Consider the following 23,283-nt stretch of genomic DNA (forward strand, 5'->3'; position numbering starts at 1 on the left):
GGAATGGGGGAAGTCTCCCCAGGCAGGGTTAGTTGCCATGGGGGGACGGGAGAGAGAGGGGTTAGCTGTCGCGCTGGGGGAGGTAGCTGCTGCGGGGGGGGGCTCCCTGGGTGGGGGGCTGAGTTGGCTGCCATGGGGGGGTGGGGTTAGCTAGGGGGGTGCAAGGTGTAAGTTTCGCCTAGGGCGCTAAACTTCCTTGCACCGGCCCTGAATGTAGCGCAAGTAGATTAGGGGCGTTAGGGAACGAGAGATAAGGAAGCGTTGTTCTAAGTCAGCCATAAAGATGTTGGCATACTGTGGGGCCATGCGGGTACCCATAGCATTGCCACTGACTTGAAGGTATATATTGTCCCCAAATGTGAAATAGTTGTGGGTGAGGACAAAGTTACAAAGTTCAGCCACCAGGTTAGCAGTGACATTATCGGGGATACTATTCCTGACGGCTTGTAGTCCATCTTTGTGTGGAATGTTGGTGTAGAGGGCTTCCACATCCATAGTGGCCAGGATGGTGTTTTCTGGAAGATCACAGATGGTTTGCAGTTTCCTCAGGAAGTCAATGGTGTCTCGAAGATAGCTGGGAGTGCTGATAGCATAGGGCCTGAGGAGAGAGTCCACATGGCAAGTCACTGCAAACTGATGCAAAGGTCCTTGTTCGTCTCCCACCTGACTCTCTGGGTTCTCCTGAAGAAAGGCATGGGGGGGGGGGATCACCTCAGCGAGGCTTCCAGCCTCTTCCCAGACATCTGCCTTTGGCATTTCTCAGTCCCTCTTATCTCTTGTTTCCAGAAGGGCTGAGCCGTGTGTCTGATTGTCCCGTTAATCCCCACTGGGACCCTCTCTTCCCAGGTGGCGGGCAGCTCCTCTCTCACCAGGGGCCAGAGGCTGCAGCTGAGGGTGGGAATGGACCAGGGAGAAAGAGGCCGCAATGTACAGGTCAGGGCTTGGGAAGGGAGGGGGAGGAACAGCCATCGCACCTTGGCTGGCGTGTGAAACCCGCTCCTCGCCGAGGACCGTGTTATGTAACCGAAGGAGTGGGAGCGGGGCAGCTACAGCTGAAGGGGGCTGCTCTGGCTGTGCTTGTTGGCACTGTCAACCTAGGCAGCGTCGCTGGGGCTCCTGCAGGCGCCTCGCTAGACGGATTTAGCTTTCCAAATCCGCATCTCCCTCGCTCACAGCCACGCTGCCCACCAAATCGGATTTTCCCCTCGGTGACAGCGCTTGCCGGTCAGCTGGATGCTGCAGGGAGCCCGTGCACCCCGCCGCGCTCTCTCGCGGACGCTGTCAGGATGCACCAGCCCCCTGTCTCAGGTGGGGCTCCACGGGCTCTGCTGAGGGCGAGAGTTTTCTCGTAGGACGGGCCGGGCTTTCTCACGGGGCGCGGGAAGGGGGGTTCCCCGGTGCCTGCAGATTTCACAAGGCTGCGCGAGAAGCTTCTCCCGGCGCCCGCTTCTCCCCTGCTCTGCGGAGCCCGCACCTCCCCCTGCCCGCTCTCCCCAGCCCCACCGCTCCTTCCCCCCAGCCCTCCTCTCATCTCTGCCCCCTCCACCCCGCTCCACTCCTCCTCCTCCTCCGCCTCGCTCCCCTTCTCCCGCACGCTCCACAAGTGCCGCTCACTTCGCTCGGCTCGCGGGGAGCTGCCGGGGCTGGGGAGCCCGCCAGGCAGGGGGCGGCTCGGCGCCCAGCTCCTTCCCCTGCCCCTGCCCGCGCGGACCAGGCTGCCGCAGGCGCCAGCGGGCTGAGCGAGCGCGTGGCCCCCCGCCCGGCCGAGCCCCTGGATGTTCGGCTCCTGGCGCAGCGCAGCAGCCAGCAGCTCGAGCGGCGGCGGCGGCGGCGGCGGCGGCATTGCAGCGGCCGGGCTGGGAGGCAGGATGAAGGGCTTCCTCCGGCTGGCCCTCGGGTGCTTGGTGGCGGACCTGCTCACGCTGGTGTGCCGGGCGCAGGAGAAAGCCGGGCAGCACCTGGGCAGCATCGTGGTGCTCTCCGGGGGGAACCACTCCAGCTTTGCGGAGCACGGAGACGCCTCGGAGCCGCCTCCCACCCCGGACTTCTGCCGGGGCTACTTCGACGTGATGGGCCAGTGGGACCCGCCGTTCAACTGCAGCTCGGGGGAGTTCGTCTTCTGCTGCGGCACTTGTGGCTTCAGGTTCTGCTGCAAGTTCAAGAAGACCCGGCTGGATCAAAACACCTGCACGAACTACGAGACGCCGGTGTGGATGAACACGGGGAAGCCTCCTGCCCGCATCGACGACCCCCTGCACGACCCCACCAGGGATAAAACCAACCTCATCGTCTACATCATCTGCGGGGTGGTGGCGGTCATGGTGCTGGTGGGGATCTTCACCAAGCTGGGGCTGGAGAAGGCGCACAGACCGCAGCGGGAGCACATGTCCAGGTAAGGCGCCGCGCCGGGCAGCGGGGACCCCTCCCCACACCCGGAGACTGTACCGGAGCCCATGTGTTCCCGCTAAGCAAACAACTCCAGCCAGCCAGGCTCCGCTGCACGGAGAGACTAGACACACCAACTTTGGAGAGCAGGGCTGCACCCCAGCCCCGGCTTCTGCCTCACACGGCCGGGAGCACCAGACAGCATTACTAACCCGTTTTTAACCTGCAGTGTTCGCCCCCCTCCCCTGCAAGAGCCAGTAACTGTTTTTGGAAATATTGTCTCAAAACGAAAAAGCCCAAGTCTAGCCGCAAATGCGGGGCTTGAATCAGCCTCCAGGGGGGCTGCTGGGTTCCCCCTGCCAAGCCCCGACAAGGTTTTTATCTCTCAACAGAAGGATGTAAACAAATCTCATCCCTCCCTCCCTCTCCCACTGCAAAATGGTGTTGACAGGACTCTCCCTCCCCCAGCCCCTGAAGTGTGAGAGCTCTTTGTCCTGAAAATGAGGTTGGGGGGTAGAGAGGGAGAGACTAAAAGGACCTATTGTAGAAGGATTCTAACGTTTAATGTAACCAAGCTGCCTGCGTATCAAGCCTCCCCCCCTAGTTGCTACAGAGGCAAAATGTAACCAAATATGGAACATAAAAGTCTTTGTCCTGTGTCTGTTACACTCTGTGTGTCCACAATGCAATGGTTGGGTTACATCAAAGAGAACCTTCCCTTCCTAGAGTGAGACATGCCGTGTACTTGCCTGCTCCAGGGACTGGCTGCCTGCTGGTGGGTAGGCAGGTGGGCATCTCAGGACACAGCCCAATTGCTTTAACATCATACTCCAGCATCCAGATTGTCACAGCACTTTAGAATCAAGGGATAACATATATGTCCAGTTTTCAGTCTGTCTGATTCATTATGCTAATCCCAGACACAGGAAAGTAAAACAGATGGGGAAAGACATTTGCAGATTTTTTTTTAAAGGCAAATAGCGCCATTAAAGAGTCTAAATTGATTCCAACATCTTGGTCAACTTTGGAAATGAAATACAATTGCAAGGACACCTTCTAGCGGACATGCAGTGTGGCAGAAGGTTTTCTATCTCCCTGACTGGTGGTCAATAGAAATGGAGTAATTCACAGTCAGAGCTTTAAAGCTTGGCTCAGGAGTCACCCTCGGAAAGATAGTTCAAGAGATCGACAACACCTGGAGCCTTATTTCTTGTCCAAGTTTCTGTATTGCTTTGTGATTAACAGCCTCCCCTGAAATGAACAGAGAAGCCACCAAAAATAGTGCTGCGAATGCATCACCAGTTCACTAGCAATTATTTGCTATTTATATACTGGCTGATATGGATTCATCTTTACTACTGAGGAACAAAGCAGACTATAGAATTTTTAGTCAACTCAACACTAAGAGTCTGTGGTAATTCTGGGGAGACTGGATTTCTTAAGCAGAGTATAAATAGTAAGACATTTTGAGAATCCTGACCCACTAAATTGATAAAAAGAATACATGAATCCTGAAAAAAATTGTACACTGTACCCTGAATCTGTTAGCCAAAGCTTTGGTAAAATAGCTTTATTCCCATCTGCCTCATACCATTTCTGTAGTGTCTACATGCAGGTAAAACAGCAGGTGAGTTTAGACACTTCATTTGCAAAAAAAACCACCTAAACAACCAAACACATGACAGAGAGAAGGTGAAAACAGTGCATCCATCTCTGTTCAGCTCTGGTTAGATCAGTCAGTCATATTTCCAGTAGTAGAAATATTTGGTTTAAAAAAACCTCTAAAAGGATATATCTATTTTCTCTCTATCAGATACAGGTATGAAAGGTTCTGAAATGATATTTCTATCCCTAAGCCTATGGATACAGAATTATAGGGGATGGAATATCATTCTAAGCCCCTTCAGACATGTATATAGATTAGCTTGCTGAATTGGGGCTCAGAAAGGACAGCTGTTGCCCTGATTAGTTAATATTGTTCAAACTCATGTACTTTTTTATTCATAGATCTCTTAAGGTAGGATTATTTCAGAGGTTGTAGGAACCTACAAGAGTCAGGATGGTAAACAGACGCCCACTCAGTACACACAATGGATATTCCACAGCTGTTAGGGAATTGCTACAACTTTTTCAAAAGTTCTCATGACAAACATACACGGTGGGATTTTTGAAACCATCTAGGGAATCTGGATGCCTAATTTAATTTTTCACCCAGTAGCTGAGATTTTCAGAGGCTACCTAAGGGAACTAGAATCCCAGTTCCCTTTAAAATGAATGGCATTCTCCCTGTCCTCAAGCAGTTTAACCAAAGCACTATATCCTGACTTGTTTCAGAATTCTGGGGGAGAAAGAAAGGGGGCAGAGCTCTGCACAAAGTTTTACGATGTAAACATAAGTACTTGCTAAAAAACATTTCATAGTAACAGTAAGAAAGACATTATATATCCTATCTAGACAGCTACCTTCTTATATGGCACCAATCCCCATGAGGTCTGTAAGAAATGAACATGGCTTCCTATGCTCTGCCTACATGCAATCTCATTTTTTAAATCATGTAAATTATAAAACCCTGGTCATGAGTGAGTTAGTTAGGCCATGTTGAAATGATGGACTTGATGTTAGAAATCCTGGTTAAAGATTTTACCCCACTATTTTTCATTACAGTAGTTTGTTTGGTTTTCTGTGCTGTCCATTTTGGCTGGTAGTGAGAAGCACACAGAAGCTAACTTGCTTTTTTATTCCCTCATTTGACAGTGTCTCATCTCCCAGGTCAGGCTGAGAATATAGCTAACAAGGAGGGACACTACTGCTTTAGCTTCCTTAACTAGCTAATGGAACTCTTTGAATCCTTTAACTTTACAAACAGATTCACTTAAAGAAAGAGGCATTACTTACCGGAACTATAACACACAATATACTGGTGCACCTATTTTATTACTAATGACCAAAACATGCAAAGCTTTATTTTTAGTCATATTACATTGCTGAAAGCTATTTTTAATCTGGAATTTTGTATATGCATGTAGGGAATAAGAATGTTGTCTAATTTAGGGCTAGACTGTGTCATTCTTACTCATCTTGTGGAGTACTTTTTTATGCAGACAGTCCATAGATCTGCTAGCCAAGTCACGTACTTAAGAGTGTCACAACCTGGGAATTAGAATGATCAGATATGGTTTCTTTTACCATAGACTGCACTCTGCTTGATGCTATGTGAAGACATTTGTTTTGACATTAAATGGCCATTTTGAAATTTTATAAATTATTTGTCAGTTAAAATGCATACAAAACATTGACAAGGAAAACAGATTTATTCACCAAACTAATTCATACCTTTTTAGGGATGCTGGGTATTTCCTGTAGTTTAGACAAACAAGGCAAAGTGTGACCCTTGTTACATTTTAATATATTATTCTCTTTAGATTGTGGTGTTGGGTGAAGGAGGAGGAAGATAAGAGTGGGAGAAGGATGCCTCATGATATGCTTTCCATAGGATTCTAAAGTATCATGTATTCCTAATTCCTAATGCTACCTCTTGGTCTTCTTTAGGTAAATTTGTTCAAAGTTAAGAGAATTAAAGTGTTTTCTTTATCCATAGGCAAAGAAAGAGAACTAGTGTCCAAGAAAGGGATGTGTCCAAGAGAGCATTAATTCTCCCTCTGAATCTTCTATCTCCTATGAGAAGTAGTAAGGTAGAGGTAGATGTCGTTGTGGTGGGAAGACTTATGGTAGGGTATCCTCCCTTCTGAGGGAGCTTTGTTGCCAGGTGAGATGGGGAAACTGGGTAGCAGTGGAGAGGGGGTCTGTTGTTGCCCTAGGATGCAGTTGGTGTTCATCAGAGCACTAGGCTCGACAGGATTTCTAGGCTGTAAAGCCGCATCCTTTTACTGCCACTTCAAGTAGAGAAACATTTCCCTTGAGGGGTGAATAGGAAAGGAACCCCAAAAAGTGATCCTTGCAGAGTTTTCAATAGACTTTACCTCTCCTCCACAGAAGGGATTGTTTTTGTAAATAAAAACGCAGCATCATATAGTGCCCCACTTCACATCGGAGATGTGCACATAAATCAAGAGCTGTAAAGGGCCTAAAGGCCAAAGTCTGCAATCAGATCTGCAATGTTATAGCTCCTGTTTTTGTTATAACTTGTATGTTTTTGATAGTTTGAAAGCTGCCTCCTGAATATCTTATGAACCACCTGAATTTTCCCACCCTCCAGAATGTGCTGATTTTCCAAAAGGAGTGTGCTTGGGGACAAAAATAGTCTAGACTGCCAAAATGCTGAAATCCTTTGTGTGAAATTATTTCCCAGATTGGCTTTGAGCCACTTTTGGAAGCAAAAAAACGACAACTAACCGTTCATGAAATCACATCTGTATGCACCTCTTCAAGCTTGTAGCCATAAGGGAATTGCCGGGCTAGATATGCTTTATAACTTCTTAAAACAGCATTATAGATCCAGAGAGCAAAATCTTATAATAAGAGATATCCTGAAGATTTGTGACACTCTTTAATAGCTTTGGGCTGATATGATAGGTCAAAGACATTGTTCCATATATGTATGATTTCCATCATTATCAGTGTAGGGGACAGACAACATCTCTGATTTGAAGATTTTCATCTCATCCTGTAATATGTATTTTCTTAAATTCATTAAATGTGAGTCATATGTATAGTGCCAATATAAGTCTCTTATTTAATTTCCCAGTGAGAACTTTAATGACATCTTCTTCAGATATTTATAAGATAATATCATTCTGCCATTCTGTATTGTACCTCAATAGAGTTACAATACAGAAGCAAAGTCAGCAAGTGAAAAACTATATATGGGTAAAGAGTAAAGATATGGTCATATTTACTCAGGTTAGCCAAATGCATGGAGGGAGAAGCCCTACCCAACAACCTGTTGTATCTATATACAGTTTCAGAAAAACAAGCACCCTATACCAAGTACTTTATGTTGTCAGTGTGGTACATAAACATACACTAACTTTTAAAATTACGAGCAAATCCTCAAAAGGATAGAATGTGACTCGTTAACTATAATATTAATTAAGACAATAATATATCATTTATGTTTGATCTCCTATATATATAGGGTGACCAGACAGCAAGTGTGAAAAATCGGGACGGGGGTAGGTAATAGGAGTCTATATAAGAAAAAGACCCCAAAATCAGGACTGTCTCAATAAAATCAGGACATCTGGTCACTCTCTCTCTATATATTTTTTCTTGGGTTCTATGAAGTGCTGAGCATTCTTATTTTTCATTGATATAAATGACAGATAAGAGTGTGCAGCATCTTGCATGAGATGTTCAGCTCCTTGAAGGATCAAGCCCTTTACTTGTATATTACAATACAAATTGAGGTAATGTTTAGTTGAAAAAACAACAAAAGACACTCTGCAGATAAAGAGGTTTCTTTCTTTTATCCTGGTTTTTGGCATTCTTAATGCCTGGTTGAATATTCAGTAATTAGCAAACAAGCACATATTTTTGAATTAGTACTAGACAATCAAAATGTGCCCAGGTTTTCTAAGGTTTGGATTTTAAAAGCAATTTAAAATAATAGGAGTCGGATACCTAACTCCTGGAACCCCCTTTGAAATGGTGAAGACTTCATTGGTATTTTCAAACACAGGGAACAGTTAATCTGGTAGCATGTGGGATGTTATTTAGAGTATATAATTAATAATATTTACAGTAACATTAAAGACAACGAAAAAGCCATCTCTAAAAGCCTGGTCTCCTAGACTTGGGAAATACTAATCTCTGCATTATGAGATTACACCATTTTAACTCCCAGAATGAAGGTGAGATCTGTCATTTGCATTTCTTCCTTTTCCAAAAATGTGTCCAGCTGCCTCTTGAATTAAATCTATAATGCTGACATAAACAATTTGTTTTGTATAAACAAATTCTGCATACATTCATTAGATAGGAGTGCTCTCCCAGCTTCAGTCCATAACTTGTTTTCAAACTGTGGTTTGTGATATAATCCTTTCCTTTTAGGATCATACTGTACATACCCCTATGAGATCTCTGCTAGTGGCCTTTTTCTCAGCTATGTAAGCCAGCTCTGCTACTCCTGCTGTATAAGTATTGCTTCATATTGAAATGTTGCCTCAGTTCTTTAAATAATTTTGGTTACCTTCTAACTTTTTACAGTATCATCAGGTGTAACACAATCAGAATTGTACCTCACATTCTAATAGCATAAACATTTCCACAAACATGAGGGAACATATTGTATATTTTATGTGCACCAAAGTTTGTATCTGCATTTTGAGAGCAAGATCCAGGTCAAGATTTCTCTATCTGTAACCCACACATTTATATGGAGTTACTGTTCAATATTTCAATATAGCACATAACAACTAGGAAAATAACTGCTGTCACACTGGTTCAGTGGAAGAGCTGTACTGTATTTGCCTCGACTTTCATTAGTGAATGTATTTATTTATTAATTTATAAACCAGATGCAGTATCTAGGATACTGTATGTAATTTTACACAAAATTAAACTAAACTGGGCATAGTGCCTAGTAAGAACATCCATTCTCTAAAAATGGATTAAACGGTCCAAATCTGGTGGAAAAGGAGGCAAACAACGGTCAGTGAGGTACAGAACTGAAAACACTTGCACTGAACCCTGAAGACATTAATAACACATGCCATATCATTCCTTTGCCTAAGGCCAGGGCTTTTGCAGGGGGCCAATTATTTTCTATGGCACAGTAATGGATCAGCTACTTATATAGTATACACGTAGTGTCAGTCCTGCTCCTACTGAAGTCAGTGTCAAAACTCTCTTTGATGTCAATGGGAGCAGGAGCAGGCCCCTATTAAACTGTGACTCTGCAGTACATACGTTGTAATGTACAATATCGAGAACTAAAAGGACCAGAGTACATTGCAACTGCATTATAGATTTTGCAGCAGATTTATTCTAATTGAGTTTAATTTTTGTTCTTCAGGGCTCTTGCTGATGTTATGCGACCTCAGGGTCCTTGCACAACAGATCACATGGAAAGAGACCTAAACATTGTAGTTCATGTGCAACATTATGAAAACATGGAGACAAGGCCACCTGCAAATAATTTGCGTGAGTTGCATTATATTTTATCACTGTTCTGCTATGTGAGTGAATGAGATGATTATGATCAAAGGAGATAGGACATGGGTTCTGTAACTCAGAAATTATTCCTTATAATGCCTTATTATTGAATTAGATTACATCAAGTACTTTACATTGTCAGAATGGCATTTTCAACTGAAATAAGTTAAATTATTGCATTTATTTGGGATTAGTTTTGGTGGTTGGCTGCCATTTATTTCATATCTCTGTCTCTTATTTAAGAAGGCATTTTCATTCAGTTCTCAGATTATGACCTATTCACTGTTTCAGTATACTTGACAGAGAATACAAAAGTAGCCAAGTTTACAGTAAGACTTACAGGATATTTAATAAGGCTGTAAAGTCCAAAAAGAAAATGTTCTGTGTAGGTATTTATACCACTCATACAACCATAACATCTAAACACCTTCCAGAAATGCAATAAACAGTGACAGGCATTTGTCACGTTCTCTTTCCCTCCCTTCCTCCCTTTTTCTGTCTCCAAAGAGATAATTAGGGGAGGATTGTTTTATTCTATTCTATTTTATTTTTAATATATATTATGTATTCATTTATTTTATATCAGCTGTGCTATGTGCTTGTATTATTGAAAGCAATGTCAAAAAAGTGCACCTCACACTTGGTATGGAATGTGGCAAGGCTTCAGGCGGCTCTTAGATCCTGTGCAAGCTTGTTCCACAGTCTTGGACAAACCCCTAAGAAAGCTCTTTCTCCTGCACAGATTAACTTTCCCTTTCTGCTGGGCGGGTTTCTGTGTGTATATATTCAAATTCAAGGTGTTTGTGAAAGAAAATAGCATAATTCAGAATAGCAGGCTACAATGGAAAATTTCTTTCTGAGTTGTCTATCTGCAATGTGTATTCTATTGCAAAACTATTATGGATTTATTTCTTGATGTGTTTTAAGTATATTTAAATCGCCAGCCAATTTTTCTTTTATATGTCTTTCTACAACTATATAGAGCTGACAGTTTCAACATCTTTAACCAAGAAAATAGGTTTTGCTAGGCTCATATTGTACAATTGTGTTGAAGCTATATCATACCATCTGCTGGTAAAACCAGTGAGGGGTGGAGGGTCAGAGAACCCAGATAAATAACGGCATTTCTCATAAATACCACTCTTTGGGGTGGTGGTGAAGGCTAGATTTGATTTCCCCCTTCTGTGGATACCAGGTACTAAGAGAGAGCAAAAACTCCAACTTATAGTGAAGCTATTATGTACAGTGAAGCCTGGCCTCCTATTGTAATCTGGATGCCCCATTGAGAAGGCAAAGCACAGAGCTTTACAAAAGCACCTAATTTCCCCCTTTCCCCCATTGACATCCACTCAAAAATACACCTGCTCCCAAAGGGAATTTACACTCCGGTCCCAATCAAAAGAGCCTTAACTGCATGGAGCACATATGAACTTTCAAAGGTTTGATGTAAAGATGGGAGTGTGTGGTGTAGCCATTGCATCTATCCCTGTACTCCCATATACCAATTCTATGCTTACGTCTGAGGGAATTCTGTGCCAAAAAATAAAAAATTCTGTGCACAAGATTTTAAAATTCTGCAAATGTTATTTGTCAAAATACCACTATATAATCACACCAGTTTCAATTATTTTGGTAATTTATTTAAAAATACTTGTCAGCAAGTCACACAAAATTTCCCAAGGGGTAGAGAGTTAAAGAAAACCCTGTGACAACCCAGTTCCTGTTTCTCTTCCCCCTCCCCACCTTGAGACCAGGCGGGGGGCCAGACACTCACACTTCTCGCCCCCAGAGCCCAGCCAGGAGGCCAGACACTCACACCCCCAACTCCCCAGAGCCCAGCCACAGCCCCCTCAGCCCAGACACTCACATCCCCTAGTCTCCAGAGGCCAGGGGTCCAGAGGGATGCTGGGTCCTGGGCTTGCACGGAGTTTCCTGCATGCCACCGCCTCCTTCCTTCAGGGCATACTGGGAACTGCAGTTGCTGGGAACCCTCTAGTTCTCTCCCTGAGTCTTGTCTTCTATTTGCGAGCTGGGCTCTGGTGGGTCCAGCGGCCCCTAGTGGCAGCCAACATCTCTGTAGCCCATTTCTGTGGGGGAAAAAGGGAATTCTGCATGCACAACATTAATTTCTGCAAAATTCTGCTTTGCACAGTGGCGCAGAATTCCCCCAGGAGTATATGCTGTTTGGTCTTCTCTGAATAAAAAGAGAGGCAAATCCTTCCTATGATCAGGTTTTCAAGCAGGGAAGGTGCATAGTGGTAAAGCAATTAGGTGCAACCCCATTCATCCCCATATGTTAAAATAATGTTAAGGATCTAGGTTACAGATTAAAGCAAGGAAATGCACAACTTCTTATTTCATTGCTCATTTCTGGGTATTTCAGAAATCTTCACACTGGGCATTTAACAGACAGTACCTTATATACTGCACTATATAAGCACAACACAGCAGATCTTTATTAACCTCATTGTATTTCTTAGATGTATCAATTTTAGATACCAGGTTTAACTCAATGAGAGTATGTTGACAGAACCAGGGTCTGAGTTAGTTTTGTAAAGGTACCTTAGACTTTTTAGTGCAAATCCTCAACTGATTTAAGATACCATAGGCCCATCTGACAATTTACACAAGCTGAGGATCTGCCCCTTTGTATTTCATTTTCTTTGCTTTTCATGTTAATAAGGAAATGGAAATAAAATCTGGAATGTGTGCAGACATTGGCATGGTATTCCTGTCAGGTTTATCATAGAGTTACATAAACAATTTTAAACATGTTTATTATATAACTGATAAATCATCATTGCTTTTGTGCTATTATAATCAGTCATGAAAATACATACTTAGACAAAATGGGATTAAGCCACTCAACAGAATTAACTGGTGCTTTAGAAGCTATTACATTCTGTCAAGTGCATATGTAGGGTACAGAGTGAAATCCTTTATGAAAAATATTTATGTGAAATTAGCAGAAGTCAGTTTTCTACGTCAAATATTTTAGCAATTTGAAATGTTGATGGTGGAGTTATGAAAAACTAGTAAATTTGGCAGCAGAATCACTAACCTGTAACAGTATGGCATTACCCAGTGCTAATGTTAAAGAAATGAGCAACCTTTTAAAATTTGTTTTTGCAAGCAAATAAATCTGAACCTTGGGTATGGTTCATAGGTCTATCACAAGTTACTACACATGCAGAGCAGATGAAGTGGTACAAAATTACTGCATCAGCTGATGGCTACTATAATAGTAGTTCTTTCAATTTACAACCTTCAGGAACACCTCAAACTGAGACTGAAAATTTCTGTCAGAAGTTCCTTGAAATCATCCCTTTTGTATTGTTCCATGATGCAAGAAAGCAGGGAGTAGTTACATAGCCACTATGTACTTTTCATTGAATATTTTGTCAAATGTATTAAAGATTAATTTTTAAAAGCAAAGTATTATTCAAGCATGTTCTAATTTGAGCGATTATTCATTTGCTCTTTCTGATCTCTTGAAATGCTTCTTTGCTGATGCTGCCAAACCATACTGAAGCTGTTTCAGAAAGAACTCTATCAAAATGAAATACCTTGCATGAACTCTGACATTGAAAAAGACTGTGCTTAAGTCTCTAGACTACTTTTTACTAAAGAAAAGGGATTTTCTAAGCAGCCTTCAGTTAGCTTTGCTACTTGCCAAGATTAGGAATCCAACGAAAAGCTAAAATCCTGCAGAATAAGTGCAAAATATTTCCATGTCTCTGCAGCCCAATGGATTGTAACTTACTTGGTTTGCCATTCTTCCTTTTCTGAATATCAATCTTGGTGGATCTGGAGAAGGACAGACTTTTGTCCTGTGCATATCTGAATCCAGAGAGGCTAAATACTCACTGCTTAAGTCTTCTTGGACCATTACTGGTTGTTACTGTCGTTATTTCTCTTCTAGTAATGTGCTTTATTTTGGATTAAAGCCAAAACAGCTTCCTACATTTTCCTTCATCAACTTGCATTACCATTGAATAGTGCATTGACAGTAGAATGACCAGATGTCCCAATTTTAAAGGGACAGTCCAGTATTGGGGAACTTTTTCTTATATAGGTGCCTACTGTCCCCCACCCCCGTCCCGTTTTTTCACAGTTGCTATCTGGTGACCCTAATTGACAGTGAACAGCAAATGTTCACCAAATAATATAGCATTTAAGGGGCTTAACAGGAAATATTAAAGAAAATTCATTAGTGGACAATTCTAAATATTTTAAAAATATAGATATTTGGAAGTCAGGAAAATATTAAACCTTGTTGCAAAATCTTGTGTTACATGTTTTTGTTAATTTCTTTTAAACTTTCATAATTCTTAAGAGAACAGCATAGTGGATCAATCTTCTTTTGCCATATTTTCCCCATTGATTACTATGTTAGGAGTTGGTAATTTATTTAACTTGTCAGGATCATAACGTTGATGCAAAGTCTTTGAAGCTATGGTCCTCATTTCTGGAATATACTTCCCATTATTATTCTTAAGTCTCAGTCCTACAGCATAGTGAAACAAATGGTTATGTTAATATTACCCACTGACCTATAACCAGCAAAATCTCAGTTCCTATGTCCACAGTAATAACTCATCCTAAAGTAGTCAGCCACCTTCATAGTGCATTGATGGGAACCTGCAGATTCCCCCAGCTGTAGGTGACTAAAAAGGGAAGCCACTTCTACATTATGGATTTTTTTCTAAGGTGAAAATTGTTTGTATAAATTGTCTACATTTTAATTGAGTTGAGGGAGTTATGGGTTATTTTCCAATTTTTAATTTTTTATTATAATTTTTATTATAATTTTTTATTATAAAACTACAGAAATGTGTAAGTGCAAGTGAATTGGCAGCGCTTATGTGAAGGATATATTTTGTTATACTGCAGTAAGTGGCCAATGTTATAAAGGCCAAAGTTTTGGACTCCACAGAGTGGTGCTTATAAAGGAGTTTCAGTGTATTGAAAAGAATTATGTGTGTGTTTAGCCACTGTTTCCATTTGGGACACTGGATATTTAGAAAGAGGATGATTCTTCTGAAGCTATTGTGTGTTAAAATAACATGTTCCACACTGTTGTGTATGGTTAGTTTGTCAAAACAGTAGGCTTAGAATGCGAACCTGTGTACTGTATCTTATCTGCGTTCGTTCTGCTTTATGCTACTCCTGGGGCCACAAGAAGGCAGAAGAAATGTCCCCTAAAGATCACCTGCCACACTAGAAGTGAGCAGGAGAGACGCTGGGGAGTAGAGGCAAATGTTTGACAAACTTCAGACTTGTTGCTGGTATGTGCTAGAGTGGAATATTGTGGAGCTGGGGTCGGGGAGAGGGAATGGGGAAAGCTTGCTTATGCATCTCATTGATTTGGAGCTGAACACAGCTACCCGTATTTTTAGTGGCTGCATTAGCCACACATTAACATCTAATTTATATATGTTGGCTCATATAGCTCCCTCAAAATTTTGACATGATGCCATTACCCTTAAAACTGCAGGCAGGGCTATGATGGATGAATGCAACCTGCTGCACTCCAGGCTAACAATGATTCCAATAGGTGTAAATAAACAATTCACACTTCCTACAAGGAGATCTGCCTGGAAGAAAACACCCACACCTGCAGTTCCTGCTGACTTGCTATGATTGACTTTGCAACATCCTTTCATGGTAGCCATTCACACACTCATGTCCAGTACTGCCAGTCTAGTGCCAACCTAGGATGAACAATGTCATATCAGGGTCATGGGCTAGGGCCTTGCAGAGTGGCAGCAATTCGGGCATAGAGAGACAGGCATGCAGATGAATTTCAGAAGCCCTAACTTACACCTACCCGTAAGCAGCCTGTTAAACGTAGTCCAGGATCTCCATCCCATGTTGCATACTGGAACAGCCAGAGTGACTGCCTAGTGCAGAAATTTGGCTTAGCCCACTCTTCAGTAGGACTGTGAGGCAGCAATGCAGATGATGAAACGTGGTGCAGGAGTGCATAATCACAAGATTGGAAGGTGGACTGCAATACCTTGCTACCCTTGGTGATGCAGCAGTTAGATGACTGAAAAATGTACGTATTGACTTGGGATATATACAAAAGAAGAAGTCAAACAGTAATCAAAGGATGTTGACATTCTGGATAATCATTGTGTTAAGGCCTCCTAATATAGGGCTGGTCAAAAATTCTCTTTCAAAAACTGATTTTTTGGATGAAAATTGTTTTTTTCAACAAAATGAAAATTTTTGCAGAAAACCTTTTTCTGTGGAAAAATGTGATTTTTTTTTAAAAACCCCAAGAACATGGAAACTGAGAACTTTTTTTTTTCAATGAAAAGTGAGATTTTTGTGAAGACAGAAACTCCCAGCTCTAGTAGTAAACTAGCAGAATATAACAAAGTTGGCAATAACTTTCAGGACCTCTTTTCAAACAAGCAAAATCTGAGGTCCTGTGAAAAACTGTATGGCTCATGCAGAAGTGCAATTACTGTGACTGCATACACAAAGCAGTATTTGTGCACACAAAGGACAAGTTAGTAGACAACTGTCCATCCTGAGATTATGCCATTTTGAAAATTAAGTTTTCAGTGTCATCACATGACAAAATCCCATCTGCAAATATAAAATAGTGACACATTGACATTTTAAAAACAACCAAGTAGTATCAAATGCAACTTGTTTTTGAACAAGTAAAAGGTGTATCAGAAATTGACAGTGGAGAGGAAACATGGCCTAGTAGGTAAAGAGCATTGTATGGTGTCAGGAGATTTGGGGTCTATCTCCAGTTCTGCCACAGACGGTTCTATAATATTACTGTTTCATTTAGTGTGAAAATATTTTCAATGGACTGTTCTGCCAGCTGATGGCATATGTTTTTTCTTTTTTCTTGAACATTTTTGATGCAAACAAAAAAATGAAGAAACTTTGTTTTGTTTTAAGGCTGGTAGTTAAAGTTAAGTTTGTGTTATACTGAATTGGGTCTGATAAGAAGAAGTAGGAAGTTGACTGTAAAATACATTTATGCAATATCCAGGCATATAAATAGAGTGAACTATATTTTATACAAATGCAATTTATTTTAGAGTATATTGAAGCAACATTTATAATCGCCCTGATCTTGCTCCCACAGAAAGTATTACTGTGGCCACTAGTGACAGCAGGATTGGCACTTATATCCATTGCTTGATACTGGCAGAAAGAAAGTTAGGATTTGCAAGAATTTCCGCAGTTGCCTATATTTATTTAGAATGCCTAAGCAATAAATAAAAGACTCCTTTGGCAAATGAGTTATTTTTATGTTTAAAAAAATACATTTGCAACAAAAATGTTTACTTCAGATGATTCATTAAATTCTGACGTGTTTCTAGAATATTTTTGCCTATACATAAATCTTATCGTTGCTAATAGGAAATAAGTATGGAGGCATCATGAAGAGGTTACATTTTAGAGCAGGGCTAAAGGTTGCTACTCCTGTAAATGGAAGGTCCTTGGAGCCGCAATACTATATAGTAAGTTTACTGACATGATATCTGTTGATCATGTAATTTCACAGTTAATTAACTTGCCATTATTGAGAATTTGCAAAGTTATTATTCTGGGTAAAATACTGTCCTTGATCTGGGCCTTAAACTTACACTGTCATTAATATGCAGATATATGGAAATATACAAAGGACTGAGTATATGATTATTTGCATCCTCTACTCAGCATTTAGGCTACATAGTTACAGTAAAATGTCCTTCTGGGCCTGGTTATTTACAGGCTGTTGCCCAGAGGAATTAGAGTGTATTCTCCATATGTTCTTCTTGGTTGGTTGCTCAGCTTCTTCCAGACAGAAGATGCAAGTGGAGTCCAAGAACGCAGCTTTTACTGGAAAGATTTCACCCACATCTGCTGAGCAAGAAGATGGAGGATAACAGGAGGTGTTGAGCCACCAAAGGGGTATCCGAGGTTAGCCAGGCAATAGGCGTTCCTGTTGATGAGGGGGCCAGAGTTAGAGAAGAATGAGGGCACGTGAAACTGCTAGCATAGGTTCAAGGTGCAGGACTGGCATGTTTGTGAGAAGCAAGAGTGCTGTGGATGGGAGAGGGGACTGTGTAGTTAGTTCGGGGGAATGGGTTGTGGACTGCTGACTTGGAAGAGGTTCTACAACATGGTTGGGAGTGGGGAAGTGATGACTTAGGAAGGAACAAGAACAGGGCAGACACTGCTGTTGTAATGGATGGAACAGACATGGAGCTGGGGCTGTATTAGCGTTTTATTTCCCTATTTTGCTTATATCTCATCACAAATTAAAAGTTTTAATTAACTGCTGATAAATAGTAAAACAAATAAGCCTTCAGATAATGCCAAATGTATGAACTAAAAGGGAAGACAGGAGAGTATAAAGAGAGGACACACTTATCTATCCATTTAAATAATCAAGTAAATGAAAATTGATCAGAGAAAGAATGAAATACTCTACCAAGGAGATTTTATGCTGCATTGCTGTATATAGCTGGTAATCTGCTGATTTGCTAAATGCAGATGAAGGGTTTCATTGGCCCTCAAAGGTCTCCATAGATTTGGGTGATTTCTCATTTGTCATCATCCTTCTAGTCCATTTTTTATAATCTGCTCTCTTTCCCCCCTTTAGCATGCACAGAAGCCATTGATAGTACTAAAGCCATTGATAGTACCAGCTGTTTCTGACACTCAGCTGTAAGACCCTACTGTTGTAAAACTTAAGTCCATACAAAAAAGTCAATTTTTTTTAAACAAACAAATTAATTTTAAACAAACAAAGAAAAATCCCAAATGCTTCAGCTAAGAGGAACAATTAACTGGAAGGGAAAATGTTGCAACAATAATGATCTGCAGGGCTTTCCATGCTGCAACAAGTTATGCCTGTGCTTAACTCTTAATCACGTGAGTAGTCTCCTTGACTTCAGTGAAACTTTAAGTCATTTGCTTAAAGTTAAGCATGTGAATATATTTTTGCAATACTGGCACTGAATTTAAATTGAGGCCTTAGTCATTAGTGTCATTATGTAAAAATTGTTTTACTAGGCCTTATACAACCTAGCTGAAAGCAGTTTAAAACTATTTCTAAAGATCAGATACTTCAAATACTATAGACTAATTGATGCATCAAGAATCCTATGTAAAAAAACTTGGATGGTTAAGGTAGCCCTGGTATATGGGACACGGCTATTTACTGCATTTTGCCTGTTATCTACAATGAGTGGATCGACTCTCGTTTTATATCATTCACCCAGCAAAACAAATTCATTTTCTTCCAAGAGAAATCTACAACTACCACCACCAAAGGAGCACAATATTTTTTTTATGTCTTGTAGTTTCTGACTGAGGTTAAAACCAAAATCTGCATTGTCACAACCACCTAGACAGCATCATTTCCAGCTCCTGACTTCAGTTTAAATTATGCACATACAGTGGGATTCATAGCATTTGCAGGTTGCTGAAGGGATTTTTGTTAATATAATTATGGTTACAGAGATAAATATGAGAACTCCAAGCTTCCCATGTTGGAAGCACAGATTTCCAATCTAAAATTACAGTAAGTGAATGCGCACTTCATTGATCTCCTGCATGGATTCAATCAGTCATTATAACTCACTGTTTAATTATTTCTGAATTTGTGTTAACCATTTTCTGTTAATCATTAATATAAAATGTAACTAGTTTACATTTCATATTTTAATACAGATACATTATACTGATTTATAATAAGAGTTATGAACCTTCCTGAAAAACAGTGAGTATTTTCAAGGAAGTTCATTATTGTCACAGTTCAGGGCAACTGCACTTGTATTCCCCCTCTGTGATGCAGCAAGGGCACCCATTCTCAGGTTTCCAGCACCCTAGCTGTCACCTTTCTTGGTCAGAGACCTCTCCCTGCTTCCCAGGGTTTTTCCAAGCTGTACAGTACCTTGCCTACTTTATTCTTTCCCATCAAGGCAGACCGCACAAACAGGACTGCGTCTGTGCTTTGCTTATTCTTCAAAGGGTATCCACAGTGTAATTACTCACTGTTAAATTACCACAGAGCTATTTCTAAGCAACCACACTTATTCTTAAGGTAAAAGCATTACAGAGAAAATGCATTAAAAACCATAAAAGAACCTACACACATGCTATTAAGCTTACCAGAGATCCCCCCACAACTCCAGTAGGAGCTCTGGCACATGTCAATCCTTCCTACTCTTCCCTAAGGATTAATGCCCTTTCCTTGGATGGAAGGTCTTCCCTCTTTGCTGGATCAGAATGAAGGGCCTGAGTCAGTTTTAACTCAGGCTATTTATCAAAAAATCCTTTGTTTTTCCCTGGAAAATTGAGTTTGAACCAGTATATGCCAGCCTGTCTTGGAAATTCTATAACCTGAGTGAATTTATCTAACTACCCCACACCATTCTTAGTTCCTGGAGGACTGTGGTCCCCTTCCCACCATGGAATTACATACAGTCCCCTCAATATTACATAAACATTTGCATTTTTAATACAGTGAATTCCTAAAATGCTTCATTCAGTAAGGAATAACAATTCAATAGTTTGCCTGGTATAGTGTAAGATATTGTCACTTAGAATCTGAAAAGAATATCTTATCAGTTTATTGGAGGAGTGGGGGAAGTAGGATAAATTCGTCATTAAGCAGTGACTACGTTCATTAACTTAAATTATGTTAAAAGCAGAAGTACCGTCTCTATTGGTGGTTTATAAAATATTGGTGCTCAGTGCACCATAGTGACCCTTCGAGGCTGTGGAGGCGAAAGAGCCTCAGCTGGTGTAAGTTATCACCATTCCATTGATTTTAGTGGAGCTATGACAATTTATACCAGCTGAGGATCTGCCCCCAATCCGACGGTAAGGCCACCAATATTGCAAAGACTTACCCATGTGATTAACTCTATACACAGTGAATCCTGTTGACTTTAATGGAATGAATCACAGTACATACAGTTAAACACACATGTAAATCTTTGTAGGACTGGCACCTAATTTTGGTGGAGTGAGGACTACAGGACTGTGTCCTTGGTATGAAGTCAGCACTGCGCACCAAAAGTTACTTCTTGATTTTAAAATGATTCTTGTCAGCTATGATTTCCTTGGGAAATCAGTGAGAACAATATTATGGATGCTGTTTTGTGCAGGGCCTATCACATTCATTTAGGGCTGGCTTCAAATCTCACTGAAGTCAGTGAAATTTGGATTGAAACCATATGGGTTTCCATTGACTTAAATGGAGCTGTGACAATTTATACCAGCTGTGGGTCTGCCTGTGACAAGGTTTGTTACTCACTGCTAGATCACCTCCTTCTGGCTCATCTGGAAATTAGCTCTCAGCCAGTCTGGTTCACCCTCCTTTGGTTGCTCACCCTGTGATCCCTCTCTGGAGTCAGGTTACTAATTCTTCATGAGTTGGGGTGCTCCCTCATCATGGTTTGGCCCTCTGGCCAGGTCACTATAGCTTTCTCCTTCTGGGATATCAAAATACCCCTGGACAAACTATTTCAGGCAGTCTTCAGTTTCACTGCTGATCTGTGCCACGTCCCCAGTGGCTAGTTGGGGAACCCATGCCTGCCCAATGGTTTGGGTTCCAGCCCAGGGACCCTATGACTAGCAGCCACAGTCTACATAATCCCAGATCCTGTGGCTGATTTCTTAGTCTCTTCCTTACTTTACCTTATCTTCTAACCCACCCCAGGTTACCACTTGAGCTTCCCCTGCACCCTGCATCTACTTCACCCGCTCTTGGGTTCTGACCAGTCTATAGTCTAAGTCAAAATCCCAGGGCTTACTCTCCTGTTAGACCTGCTTGTCTTTTGCCAACTCCCATCCTCTCTGGGGAGTGACTACAGTGGCTTCTTCTCTTTATGCCTCTCCCAGTTCCTCTCACAGCCGAGCTTCATCAGCCATTGAGAATTATTAAGGCTACATTTTATTCTGAGGTACTTTTAGTAAAAGTCATGGACAGGTCACCGGAAGTAAAAAAATTAATGGCCCATGACCTGTCCATGACTTTTACTATATACCCCTAACTAAAACTTGAGGGGGGGGAGGCTCAAGAGGGCAGCCCTGGGTGCGCCATGGGTGCTAGGCGGGGGCAGGGGGGAGCTGAAGCCCCAGGAGGTGCTTCGGGTGCTGCGGGGGTGGTTGGTGGGACTGGGGCAGGCTCCCTAGCTGACTCCTGGGAAGCGGTGACCCCAGCTCCTAGCTCCATGTGCTGCCTCCGCTTCACCCCAAACCCTGGTTCTGCAGCTCCCATTGGCTGGGAACCATGGCCAATGGGAGCTGAAGGGGCGACAGTCAGCATGCAGAGCTAGAAGCTGAGGGAAGGAAGTTGCTGCCATTCTGGGGAGCCCACCCTGGTAAGCACCACCCTGCACTCCAACTCGCAGCACTGAGCCCCCTCCAACTCCTGCTGCTGGAGGGTGAGGGGGACCCAAGACTGTCAAAGTAGCAGCCGTTGCACCTGGCCCAGGGGCTGCCTGAGCTGCTCAGGAGGCCCCCGGGCTGGGCACACCGGCCACTGCAAAAGTCACTGAGGTCACTGAAAGTCACGGAATCCATGACCTTTGTGACAGAGATGGAGCCTGAAGCATTATCAGTCCTGACGCTCCTCCAGGCACAGCCTGTCACAGGCTTATTTGGTCCTTTTTACTCAGTCAGGCTTTGTGTGGTAGAGACCCCATCACAATGCCCCTATGTGATCACTGCCATTAAAAACTTCAGAATGTGCAAGAAAGGTCCTTTTTTGGTTATTGCCTTCTTTATTGTGCAATATGAACATACTTTTCTCCATTTGATATATAATCATTTTAGCATGCTTTTAATTTGGTATATTTTAATAAAATATTTAACAACGTAAAAAGGTATTTGAGAGAAATACAGCAATAGTTAATTATCACAGATTTGTTTAATTTTGTGGTAATTAAAATTATAGTATTAAAATTCTGTTCTTAAAAATCTATTTAGCATAAATTTTACAGTTTATAATACAGTTTAATTAAATGAATGTCTCATTAATAAAACAAAAATTGTTCTCACAATTGAAGAGAAGATTGCAATAATATTGTATTATATGGGCAGTTTCAGTCCACACAACAACAAAATTGGAAAGTACATAGTGAAAAACAACACTCATTTTGCTGTGGTTCACGGCACTTCTGATATATTGTCATATTATACATGGGAAGATGAGGTCTAATATTAAAATCTGATTTGACTCTGAGAAGAACTTCTTCACTTCCTGGGTGATTTAGTTTCTTCTTTTGCATCGTCAAGAGAATTGTTTACTAAGGGTCCATTCCTGCAGATACTTGCTACTAAATGTTAATGCTTACTGCTGTCCACTGTTCCTCTGAGAAAAAAAGGAGTGCTCACAATAATAACCACTTGGGACTAGCTTGGCACTTTACAAGCTACATTTTTATTTGTTACATCTTCTTAATGTGGCAAGTTCTAACAATTTACCCCTTTTCATGGTCTTAAAATCATGTACAGCTCTTTGACAGATACAATCATTATAATTTGCTTGGGGTTGACCAACATTTAGCAATACATACTTCTATTAATAATAATTGTCAGCAGCATCAGGCATCACTGTTTCATTGATATTAAAATCTGTAACATCTTGATTTTTGATGGAAAAGTCTGAGTCCACCCATGGTGTAACTCTGCTTGAAAAAAAGTTTGGACTCTTTTGTTTTCTTAAAATGGAATGTACAACTTTATAAGGCCCAAGGTATTGTGGCATGAGTCACCTGGTTAAAAGGCAGGCAAAAGGTACCTTTCGTT

General features: G+C 41.7%; 1 protein-coding gene across 2 annotated transcripts in view; it reads left to right on the plus strand.

Moving 5' to 3' along the window:
* Positions 1 to 1,810: 1,810 nt before the first annotated feature.
* SHISA9 (shisa family member 9) overlaps positions 1,811 to 23,283 on the plus strand; it is a 248,220-nt gene continuing 226,747 nt past the window's right edge. The window contains exons 1-2 of one of the 2 annotated variants that reach the window (XM_050967760.1): positions 1,811 to 2,392; positions 9,359 to 9,486. In XM_050967760.1, the coding sequence (XP_050823717.1) occupies positions 1,869 to 2,392; positions 9,359 to 9,486 (652 nt within the window). In that variant the 5' untranslated portion in view covers positions 1,811 to 1,868. The remainder of the gene's footprint in view (positions 2,393 to 9,358; positions 9,487 to 23,283) is intronic. The other variant, XM_050967761.1, reaches the window with a different exon arrangement.

This window comes from Gopherus flavomarginatus, chromosome 9, assembly GCF_025201925.1.
Source record: "Gopherus flavomarginatus isolate rGopFla2 chromosome 9, rGopFla2.mat.asm, whole genome shotgun sequence".
Taxonomy (NCBI): domain Eukaryota; kingdom Metazoa; phylum Chordata; order Testudines; family Testudinidae; genus Gopherus; species Gopherus flavomarginatus.